The sequence below is a fragment of the Typopeltis vanoorti genome, chromosome 14 (assembly GCF_054136105.1).
Source record: "Typopeltis vanoorti isolate ZY-2024b chromosome 14, IOZ_Tvanoo_1.0, whole genome shotgun sequence".
NCBI classification, from domain to species: Eukaryota; Metazoa; Arthropoda; class Arachnida; order Uropygi; family Thelyphonidae; genus Typopeltis; species Typopeltis vanoorti.
The window spans coordinates 19,313,157-19,325,930 of NC_143562.1; the positions used below are offsets into that span (position 1 = coordinate 19,313,157).

At 38.2% G+C, this 12,774-nt stretch overlaps 1 protein-coding gene across 5 annotated transcripts in view; it reads left to right on the forward strand.

Annotated features, from left to right (window-relative positions):
- Positions 1–9,812, forward strand: part of slo (calcium-activated potassium channel slo) — an 880,402-nt gene extending 870,590 nt beyond the window's left edge. For all 5 annotated transcript variants that reach the window (XM_090404400.1, XM_090404403.1, XM_090404399.1 and 2 more), the window contains one exon: positions 8,244–9,812. In XM_090404400.1, coding sequence (XP_090260526.1) covers positions 8,244–8,324 — 81 coding nt within the window. In that variant the 3' untranslated portion in view covers positions 8,325–9,812. The remainder of the gene's footprint in view (positions 1–8,243) is intronic.
- Positions 9,813–12,774: the final 2,962 nt, after the last annotated feature.

Here is a 12,774-nt window from a genome sequence, read left to right on the forward strand (position 1 = left end):
TATCTCTTCATGGGACTGATTTGCATGTTTCTGGGAGGAAAAGCCCAGCCTATGCAGGCTCTATTATTATTATTGTTACTAGTAGTAATATGCAACTTCAATACAGCAATCATTATGGGATGAATTTTATTCATCCCATAATAATTCAAATACAGGGTGTCCCAAAAAAAAGTTGCCATACATAGGGAAAATGGGAAATTGTAGCTAAATGTACCTTTATTTGCAAAATATTTTCTACGTGTTGGCCACTCTTTCTACACACACACACACACACACACACACACACAAAGTCTTCTCTCCCACTCATGGCGAACATGTTCCAAGATATCTGTTGTTATGCAAGTAATTGCATTTTGAATGTGTTCCTTTAAATGATCCATGTTTCCAATCTTTTCCTTGTACAGTAATCTTTAACTGGCCCCACAAGTAAAAGTTGAGTGGGGAAAGATCAGGGGTTCTCGCAGGCCATTCCATGGGGCCGTGGCGACCAATCCACGAACGTGGAAATTGTTGATCCAGCCATCGCTGTACGATAGTTGTGTGTATGCCGACTTTCGGTACACCCCATAGAATTATTATGGGATGAGTAAAAGTTTCAAACAGTGAATCTGATTCAGATTCACTATTTGAAACTTTTACAAGAAAATTTCGAACCGTTCCAGTTTTCAGTTCAGCTATATTCAGGGCAACAAAGAAATAACGTGTCCAAATTATGTATTACAATAACTTTCTGACTTAGCCCGAATTAGTAAAAGTTGCTAGTACAAGAAGCTGTCTGCACGGTTCAGTTTTTGTTCCAAATTGGTCCCTTTTATCATTACATTTTCGAAAAAAAGTTTCAAAATGATATTAACAATTCTGCTTTGGCTGGATCAATTTAATGAAATTTTATTAAATTTCATTAAATTGAAATTTGATTTCAGTTTTTCTTTGGGATGTGACCTATCAAGCGATCAATTACGATCCAGATATAAGGACACATAAATAAACTCAACTCTAGATAAAGTCATATGCCAGATGAGAATGTGATTAATAAGTTAAAGGTATATCACATCTAAACACTTTAGTTCTACGGCCTACCAGATTTCTAGACTGGTTGTGTTCTATTGAGGTCAATCATAAATTATATCTATGAGACATCCCAATGGCTGGTCTGCTCTGGACAGATGGAAACATGCTATAAAGTAGTAAAATTCTTATCACAGCATCTAAGTGTCCATAGACTGTTGCATTTCTTTCATCAGAAATTCTGCTCATCATCTTACTTACCCAGCCCTTAATGGAAAAACCAAGATCTAGTCAGCTAAAAGGCAGTGCAATGTAGATTCCGCATTTTCCTCTGCTGACTAATTATTTTCAGAACACTTTGATGATCAACTTTATAACCTCAACCATAAATTTGTATCATGTGTTTAGGCTTCATGTTAAATGTTTAATGGAAAGAAGCATTTTAATACTTCCAGAGTGTCTCTTTCACAAAGACATCTTCAGGAATGTAATATAAAATTCTAACAAAACACATAAGCAACACAAATAAAGTGGAACATAGTAGACTAAAGTTGAAAGTCCTAGATATGAAGGATACTCTCTATGGGCACTAGTAGAAAGGTTAGGTTTTGAGATCCTGGGGCACATCATTTTTTGCCTCGGGAATTGGATATCTGGCTTGTGAGAGAGGATAGGGTGCGTGTGTGTTTAAAGTGCAGGCAGTGGGAGGAAATAAATGCAGCAGATATCTCAATAACCGACCTTGTTGCTACAGGAATGGGAAATGAATACAGGAAGACGAGTAGTGTGATAGGAGAGAATGAAGAACAAAAATGTGAATGAGAAAATGATAGTTGATAGTGTAGAAGGTGTGAGTGACTGTGAAAGTTTAGATGGTTTTGTTTGGGAGAGTGAATTTCGATTTAGAGTGACTGACCTGCAGAGAGAGATAGAGGAGGTGGAATGTCTTGGGAGAAGTATGATAAGTATGAAAGATGAGATTAGAAGAATGAAGAGAGAGAGAGAGAGAGAGAGTTTTGGGAATGATAGGAGAGGAGAGAAATTTGTGAATGATAAAGAGGAGAGAATGGAATTGGATATGGAAATGGAGAGAATGGAAACAGGAGAGAGAGAGGTATGGAAGTGTTAGAAGAGGAGAGAATGGAAACAGTAGGAGAGACGGAATGAGAGAGAGAGGTATGGGAATGCTAGAAGAGGAGAGAATGGAAACAGTAGGAGAGACAGAATGAGAGAGAGGCAGGGGAGTGCTAGAGGAGGAGAGAATGGAAACAGTAGGAGAGACAGAATGAGAAAAAGAGAGGTATGGCAGTGCTAGAAGAGGAGAGAATGGAATGAGAGAGAGGTATGGGAGTGCTACAGGAGGAGAGAATGGAAACAGTAGGAGAGAATGGAATGAGAGAGAGGTATGGGAGTGCTAGAAGAGGAGAAAATGAAAACAGTAGGAGAGAGGGAATGAGAGAGAGGTATGGGAATGAAAGAAGAGGAGAAATGGAAAGAATAGGAGAGAGGGAATGATAAGAGGTATAATGTATGGACTCTCAATGATCCGTGGTGTTCAAGATAGGATGTGTGAGGAGTGTTTGCCAGGAGGAACAGTAGAAAGGGTGGCTTTGGCAGTTAAGAGAGGTGAAAGGGTGGATGAGATGATTGTGATGGTGGGAACAAATGACTTGAGTGGTGGTGTAAATAGGGCAGCGAGAGATATGAGATTCTTGCTTGAGGTGGTACAAAAGAAGACACAGAGAGGAAAGATAGTGTGTGTGTTGGCTAGGTATGATAATGACGAACTGAGCAGAACAGCGGTAATATTGAATAACATAATAGCTAGAATGTGTGCTAAGAGAGAACTGGAATATGTGGATGCTTGGAGTGAATTTGAGGACAGAGAGGAATTGTATGCAAGAGACCACTTACATTTGAATGATGAAGGACGTAGGCATCTGGAGAGATTGCTGTTCTGAAAAAGTCAGTGTGTCTCAGGGAGGGTGGTAGGAGGGGTGGCCTCTTTTTGGAATGGGTACTTGGGAGAAGGGGGATGACATCAGGTAACACTGAGCTCAGTGGAGTCTAGAGGGGATAATGCTGGGTATAGAAACAATGGCATTTATATGCTATATACTAATGCCAGGAGTATCCGGAATAAGGGGGAGGAATTAGTGGCACAGATAGCATCAGCCTGGTCAAAAATTATTGGGATCACTGAGACATGGTTGACAGAAGAGGATATAATAACAGGAATAGAAGTAGCTGGGCCCAGCATTTTTCGGCAGGATAGGAAGAGAAAGCATGGTTGTGGAGTACTGCTTATGATAAGTGATGACCTATGTCCTCTAAGAGTGGAGACTTTGGAAGGCAGTGACACTAATGATTTTGAAAGCATATGGTGTGAGGTAGAGGTGGGCAAGACAGGATATTTAGTGGGGTGTTGCTACAGACACAGGAGTACAGAGGGTGGGGACCAGGAAATGTTTAGACAGTTGAGTTTGGCAAGCGCAAGAAGAAAGATTGTTATGGGAGATTTTAACTACAGTAGTATAAACTGGGGAGAGGAAGATGCATATAGCAATAAGGGAATGGAATTTCTAGAATTCTTGAGGGACAAATGTCTTAGGCAACATGTAATAGAGGGAACAAGAGGTTCAAAAGTTTTGGATTTGGTTATAGCATCAGAAGAGTTGATAATAACTGAGATGACATCTCTCCCACCAGTTGGAGAGAGTGACCATATGGTTTTGACTTGGAGAATGAATAGACATTCAGGAGTCTCAAAGAGACAGGAACGTATGTGGAATTATAAGGCAGGTGATTATAATAGTCTAAGATGTCATCTTGGGGAAGTTTCGTGGAGGGAGGAATTGGAAGGCCGGGATATCGTTAATGCATGGGAAATTATGAAAGAATATTTGTTAGCAGCAATGGTAAGTTGTATACCACGAGTGAACAAGAGGACACAATTTGGAGTAAAGTGGATGACAAACAATATTAAACAGGAATTGCATGCGAAAAAGAGGCTGTGAAAGAGATATAAGGAGACAAGAGAAGAGAAGAGCATGAAGAGTATAAGACACAGGCCAGAAGAGTGACTAGTATGGTAAGGAAGACGAAACTGGAATATGAGAGGAGATTAGCCTTAAGTTGCAAAGAAAATCCTAGGGAATTTTTTAGCAATGTGGCCAGTAGGAGGAGAAATGACTGTGAAAGAATGATATTGTGAAATAAAAATGGGAATAGAGTGACTGATACAGAGGACATAGTAGAATTGTTCAATGGCCACTTTATTGGAGTATTTCATCCTGGAGGAGTCAGTTTTAATGCTAGAGGGATAGGGCAGGTTCAAGGTTTAGAGATACAGGAGGAGAGTGTGTTTCAAATACTGAGTACTCTCGATGTCAGTAAAGCTATGGGACTGGATGGTATTTCACCACGAGTTTTGAGAGAATGTGCTAGGGAACTGACAGTGCCTTTGACCTGGCTTTTCAATGAAAGTCTGGCTACTGGAAAGGTGCCCATGGAATGGAAGGAAGGTAAGATAGTGCCATTAAATAAGGGTGGTAGCAGACTGGAAGTGTCTAATTATAGACCAGTTTGTGTGTCATCAGTAGTTAGTAAGATCTTGGAGAAAGTAGTGAAGGACCATATACAGCATTGGGCAGATGAGGGTAATGTTATCTGTGAGAGTCAACATGGATTTGTGAAGGGGCACTCTTGTTTTAGCAATAGGCTAGCCTTTTATGATAAAGTTACAAGAGCATTAGATGAGGGAAAGGCATATACTGCCATTTTCTTAGACTTAGCGAAGGCATTTAACAGAGTGCCACATGATAAGCTGATATTTAAGTTGCAGAACATGGGTCTGGATGTCAGATTGGTTAACTGGATTCAGGATTGGCTGTCCAATAGGTATCAGAGAGTTGTGTATGGTGGAGCAGTTTCAAGGAAGCAGAGGGTTACAAGTGGGGGTCCCACAGGGCTCAGTGCTGGGACCTATATTGTTTAACCTTTACATCAGTGACATTGTCAGTGGATTGCTGGGGGATGTTCAGTTGTTTGCAGATGGTGCAAAACTGGGAAGGAATATTAGTAATAGTGCAGATGCGGCAGCCCTGCAAGAGGATTTAAAAAAGCTAGATAGATGGGCAAATGAATGGGGATGTAAGTTTAATGCAGCAAAATGTAAGGTCTTGAGGTTTGAGAAACATCGATGGGACACTGCATACTCTATGGGAGGAGTTATACTGGAGGAAGTAGGGAAGACAAGAGATCTGGGATTCATGATTGATAGAAACCTGAAATTTAGGGGACATATTGCAAAGGTGGTGAAGGTAACACAGAGGATTGCTGCAATAATGAGAAGGACACTGACCTGCAGAGATAAAACAGTTATCATTCCATTGACTCTGATCAGAGACCACACTTGGACTATTGTTCTCAGATTTGGTCCCCAGGATTTGAAGGGGATAAATTAACTGTGGAAAGGATACAAAGGCAGATAACAAAGATGGTTTCAGGACTGTACAATGATAGTTGTGAGGATTGGCTGAGGGAATGTGGACTGCAGAGTTTGGTGGATAGAAGAAGGAGAGGTGATATGATTGAGACTTTTAAACTGTTGAGAGGTGGTTACAGGGTCGACACTGGGGAGTTCTTTCTCTTGGTTGAACAGCAGGAAGGAGTGATGACAAGAGGCCATCCCTGGAAGTTACGAAAGGAAACTGTGAGCAAGAGGGTGAGGAGTGGTTTCTTTGCATGGAGGGTATTTGAACCATGGAATGCATTGCCTGATGGAGTGGTGAGAGCGAGAACGGTCAAGGAGTGGTATGATAGACTTTGTGTTTCTTAGGGGGTGGGGGACCTCCCCTCGATGAGTCTTGATAGACTTTGTGTTTCTTAGGAAGGACCTCCGACGATGAGTCTTTTGACTCCATGGAGGCCTGAATAATAATAATAATAATAATTAACTCTTATTTACATTAGGATGATTTTTAAGGGAAGCTGCAGATTTAAACTTGCTGCAATGAAGCATAATAATTTGCTTGTTTGTTTGTTTCTGTGTAGTGTCCAAGGCACACAATTTTATAGACCTGACTGTCCACAGTCATATTAATAGATGGATTTTTTTTATTTTTTGATCTTCCAATAGGCCAGCAAACTTGTAGGAACAAGGAACACTTTGCACATTAGGAAATTAAAGAGAATGGAGTTGGTTCCTGTGGGGGGATCAGATAAGGACTTGAAGACAATGCAGAGAGTGTGCTTTTTTAAAAAAAAATTCTGTTTTTTCTGAAGTACCCCAGACATAGAGAATAGTGATCACATTATTGTACATAGAGAAGATCAAGGATTGATAGGAGGAGTTAAGTACGTTCTTAATTTTGTTGAAATTGTAGTCATTAGATAAGAAGGTGTAGCACATATGGTTAAGGTTAGCTGTGAGAGATGCTTCATCGGAAAAGAACACCTGAGAGGGGGGGGGGAGGAAAGGAACATAATACCATACTGCTGAGAGGGGTAGATGATGATGATGATGAGAAAGTTTCTGAATTTATCTGCCTGTGTGACTACTGTAAAAGTGTTACCATTTAGAAGACATGTTATTAAGGTATCTAAAAAGCTAGACTATTATGCTTTTTCACATCAAATGCAAACTTGAAAGGCTCTTTTTAGAATCAGCAGCAGATTTAAAACAAAATAGTCTAATCTAAGTAAATATGGTTGTGTTAAACTTCCCAAGATTTGGAAAACTTTAGAAAATTCTTAGGCCTCCCATCCAACAACTAAGGCTAACCAACAGCACCAATAAAAGGTCTCTCTCATAGGACATTTGGCTCTTTATAGTCTGATTTCTTCCACTTATTGTTATATGTATTATTACAATTTTAACATTGTATTCCTTAAGATGTCTGCATAACAGATACAAAATATTGGAATGATTAAGCCTGTGTTTAATTATTTCTCTGTGCTGTATTTAGTCCATTAAATTTAATTATGGGTGAGATCATCAATATATCTTATCCAGATAGAAGGCTTAGAAGTGGGGCTGTGTCCAAAAACATAATTTTCAAAACTCTCCATGTAAAAACTGACCAGAAAGAGATGAGAGGGAGGAACCAATTGTAGTGGTACCCTCTATATGTTTGTCTACTTTGTTCATGCAAGCGAAGCAATCATGAATGGCAGGCAAGCAGAGATTTGTGATGTCAGAGAAAAAAGGCCTTTGATGGATAACAGCACAATAAGTTAGTATTTAATTTGGGACAGATAAAGTTGGATAGTGGAGTAGTTTCTGATAGGTATTAGTTGGTGTGTATTGGAGAGCAGTGTGCTGAAAGAGGAAGACTGCTGGTATTGCCCCACAGGTTCTTATATTGTTTAACTTTAGATATTGCAAGAAGCTTAGATGGAAATGAATACAATAGAATAGGAGTGGAACAGATGGGATTAACAGTTAAAAAAAACGCTCATGTGTGTTCTAAATAAGGCTTTGTATATTCTCTTTTCTTTCTGCATGTCATTGTCCTCCTCATTACTGCCATAATACATTGTTTGTCTGCATTCCCTGCATTGTGATAAAGCTGCATCTTGAATTCACATGTTTCTGCACCCACCATTTTACAGGCAATATATTTCACTCACCTATGTAATTTCCATGGATGGCTTCTGGGATGCTGTACATTCAGTTAGCAGAGATTATGAAAGAGATGGAAGATATAAGGGATGTGGGGTGATTTTACCAAGGACATGAAGTTTCAGGGTAAAATCGCCCCATATCCCTTATATCTTAAATCTCTTTCATATCTCTGCTAATTGAATGTACAGCATCCCAGAAGCCATCCATGGAAATTACATAGGTGAGTGAAATATATTGCCTGTAAAATGGTGGGTGCAGAAATGTGAATTCAAGATGCAGCTTTATCACCTAGTGCAAGACCACTACTGGTTGGATGAAAATTATGCTTCTCATAATAATTATTTTTAATCCATAGAGGTCTGATGATGATGATAAATAATAATAATAATAAAGTGAATTTCCTTTAGAACAACACAGTACAAAATATATATATATATATATATATATATATATATATACACAATATATTAAATATCATAACTGAAATATGTTTTATATACTAAAAGTAAAATTTGATAAATTTTATAAATTGTATATTTTATAATTTGTATATAGTATAGTAGAAGACTTCTACCTTTCTTTATAATGAACATTTTTTCCCCTACAGGTGTTTGTCCTTATGCAGTTCGATCCAGGCATGGAATATAAGCCAAACCGTGGTGAGGAAGTAAAAGAAGACAACTCCTGACTCATCCACTGTAGCGCCTTGACAGATGGTCCTTATTCATTCATCTGATTCTGGAATGATGATATGCGTTGTTGGAGCTCATCCTTAGACATTGCCTTCAGTTTAGCTCTGAGTGATGGTCTGTTATGCCTGATGATTCCAATCTTCCCAGGCTAACTTCTTGCTCTGTACAACTTTTACTAAATGACATTTTATGCAACATTCTTCCTATCCCTCCCTCTTTCTCTCTCTTGTATGATATATTTTTCTATACCATTTTTATGCTACAATAATTGGTGCTATTTGCAGAAACCACAAGCTTCCATTATTTATCACATAGTCCAAGTGTCTCTTCTTGTATGCAGAATATCTCCATATCTTTCTTAACAAATTCTTTCACTCCCATGCTCTAATTTTTTATTTCAGGGAAGACACAAAAAAGGTCTTTTTTCCTATTCTTATTAATTTCATGGAGTCATAATGGCAAGAAGGCAAATGCTGTCCATAGTTTTTTTTAAACTTTGGTTTCAGGTATTATTGAGACAACGCAGCTACAAGTTTGTCAGACGAATTAGTTAAAGGTCTCTGTCAAGGTCGCTACAGTTTATTACTACACAATTGCACCCACTGGGTGAAAACCACAACTTATTCCCAGCCAGAAGAAGTTGTGCTGGAGAAGCAGGACAATAATGTGCACTTCTGCCTACTGCAATAATTGGACTGCATGCAATTTCATTATTGAACTGTTACTTTTTCAACTGGTGCCCTTCAGTGCCATTACTTGATGATACCACTTGTGGTAGTGATGTCAAGAGGTAATGTCACAATGTCTCATGGAGCACACGCATTTTCACACTGATAATTATTTTTAGTTGATGACACTAGTGTATAAACTGTAAATTGTATATGAGAATAATTCATTGTGTCCTGTGTGTGCTCGCCACTCCCACTCAGGGGTCATTCTTTGTACATATGCGCTGGTCCCTCATTCTTCAGTGATGAGAAGCCTTCCTACAGTTGATATTTCATCCTTTCCTTGTAATAGACTCTACAGCCTCAATACAATTTGCCCTGCTGAAAAAAACTCCAAATTTCATTTCCATTATCTTAATGACATATTTGCCCATGTAGATAACCCATCCCTGAGCCCCAGGATGCAACCATACCTAGACAATCTAGATGTGATATGCCTGTTGAAGTCCCTGTTTCCTTTGTTGCATTCCCTCTCCGTATGTCATTGGAAACAGGCTCACAGTCACTTGGTGCTGGCTCTGTTAGCATACTGAAGAGTTGCCATCCTAGGTTGTCATAAAATTTTATGCACTCCATGATCCACTGCATTGACCCTAACATCGAAATATGTGTACATTTGGTCAATGAGCTAGTTTTTCAATGTTCTCTCAATCCGTCAGTCTCATTTCCTTATATAAGTAAAAGGAAGACAGACAGATGACTGTACAGCAAGCTTTGTCCATAAGCAGAAAAATTATAATAAACAGGTATTGCCAATCAAAAGAATCAGTACTTCATTTCACATAAAATTACATGATGATGATGATGGTGATAATGCTTGAAATAAAACATTCCAGTAATAAACCAGTTTTTGTTTTTTAAAGTAATAATACAAGCAAAATAATTAATGTTTTATTATTATTATTATTGTTGTTGTTGTTATTGTTGTTGTTTCACTTCCATGGAGTCACATGACTCATCTTGGAAGGTCCGCTGCACTGTTATTTTGCCTATCATACTATGCCTTAAATTCAATCAATGGCAGTGCTCCACCCTTTCTAAGCATACATTCCATTCATCTACCATCCTTCGTACAAAAAAAATTAACTCCTTATTCTCTTGATTACCACAATTTTATGCAATTTTCATGGGTTTTTTTTCTCCTCCAGTTACTTTATGAAAAATTTACTGTATGTGTATCCTATAAGCTCCCCCTCCATCATACCATTACACCCTGCAATGTATATTCCTTTAGCATATAACATATACTGATAGAATATACTCCATAGAACTGATATTATTTTGTGATTACTTTCCTTCAGATTTTTACATTTCTTCATTTTTCCAAAATTGCGGGTTAACAAGTCTGTTGCACTTATAGTCAAGATTTCTGATCAAAGCTTTACACAAAGAAACAACTCCTTTCTTACTTACACTGGTCAATGTCTTCATTTTTGCAGCATGCCTCAATGAAGTCTTTAAATGTTTGCAATGTTTCTGAATTTAACTTCTTTTGTGTAGTTTGACTTAGTATAAGCACACAGCATTTCATCTTTTGCAGTCCAAAGCATAAAATCTTATCTTACAGTGAGCAACATCCAACTTGCTACCTCTTTCAATCATATGTGCACACCAATTTGTTTAAATATGGGCCGCTACATTAGAGTTGTTCCTTTATTAATTAGCATTTTTGAATTCTTCTCTGCTTTGTATCATCATCTGTCAAAAGACCTGTGAGGCATCTCCCTTTTTTTTTTCTATTTATCCAAGTTACTTATAAAAGCTATCTTTATTATAAGGAATCACAATATCATTATCATGTTATATTATCTAGTTAATTGATAAAACTGCTACAAATGACTATATAGTTATTTTTTATTTGAAATATTCTAGTTTTTTTATTATCATTATTAAAAGACAAGCCTTATAAACCCAATGAGCTATATAAGGTTGTCCAGAGCATGCTTTTATAAACATCCTTGCCTTATGCAGGTTTGGAACCCATGGCCTTTGCAGAGAGCAAGCAGTGGCTTCTGCCAACTGAGCTACCAATACAAATAGAATTATAGACAACTCACTCACTAGGACAGATAGTATATAGATGTGTGGATAGAAAATATAAAAGATTTTAGGAGGCTAATTATTAGGCAGATATTAAGAATTGTTTTTTTTTTTCTTTCAAAGATTTGATATTTCGTCGCATTTCATCCCAGTCAATGATGTAAAGTTGGAATGAACTATGAGGAGTAGAGCAGATGTTGTGGCTTTCCAAGAAGACTTGAATAGACTGAGAGAATGAGCGTGTGAGTAGGGATGCCAGTTCAATGTTGAAAAATGCAAGGTCTTAAAATTTGGAAAGCCAAGATGGGATGTAGAATATACTCCTGGTGGGAATATACAGGGTGTTCGGGATAAATTTGACAGTTTCGTAAGGAAAAAGAAAATCTTCTTTGTATCTATTAAATTTAATGAATTGACAAAAAAACATTACAGGCAGAGTTAATTACAATACTATCAACAAGATTTACTCAAAATAACCACCATTAGCATCGATCACAGCTTCAATTCTGCTTCGGAACCTCGAACAAGCTGATGCTACAGTCTCCCTGGGAAGGGCCGCAAAAACTGTTTTAATTTTATCCATTAACTGGGCTTTTGTATTACTGGAAGTGCGATTGGTGTCTTTTTCAACTGCGCCCCATACAAAATAATCCATGGGGTTAAGGTCTGGGGAGTTTGGAGGCCAAACATTTGGACTGGTGAAGTCGTAGAAATTTTCAGACAACCATTTTTGACTTTTCCCAGAGGTGTGGCAAGGGGACGAATCCTGCTGCCATACATACGGCCTACCATTGGCTACCCTTGTTATCCAGGGCTTGACTACAGTTAGCAACTCCACGAACAAAGCCCGAATTCCAATGCCAGGGTTCTTCAACACCTGTTCCTGCAGATTTGCGAGGAATTCTGCTGTACGAACGCAATCAGATCGTCTGCTAGGGATCTTTCTTCTTGCTACATCCTCGTAGTCACCATTGCAAGTCTCTAGTTCATGCCTGATTGTTTTTACTGTATTCAGGGAGCATTGGGCAGCAGTCGTAATATCCTTATTTTGATGGCGGGCACGAATCATCATGATACAAGTTATTCTCTTCCATGATTCAGGTAGGTTCCAGCTATCCATCCTTTCTGACATCTTGTATATGAATGAAGAAGGGTCCAAACTTTTAAATGAAGAGAAGTGTGTGTTAATACATGTAACTTACGGAAAAATATAATTAATTATAAATATGTCAAATTTATCCCGAACACCCTGTATTGTTGGAGGCAGAGGAAATAAGAGATTTTGGGGTGATGGTGGATAAGGATCTAAAATTTGCAGAACACATTGCCAAAATATTGAGGACAATGCAACAAATTCTGAGAATAATGATGTGGAAAACACTGACTTATAGAAACAACAAGATTCTTGTTCCATTGCATAAGACCTTGATTAATCCACATGTGAATTACTCTGAACAGATTTGGTCACTTGATTTTCAAAAGGATGAAGAGATATTGGAAAGAGTCCAGAGGTGATTGACTGAGGTAGTTTCTGATCTCTGGAATGTTGAATATGAGGAAAGGTTGAGAGGATGCAATTTACAAAGTCTAGTGGATAGGAGGAAGAGGGATGATATGATAGAGACATACAGGTTGGTAACGGATTGTTATAGGATCAGTGTTGAAGAAGTTTTTCAGA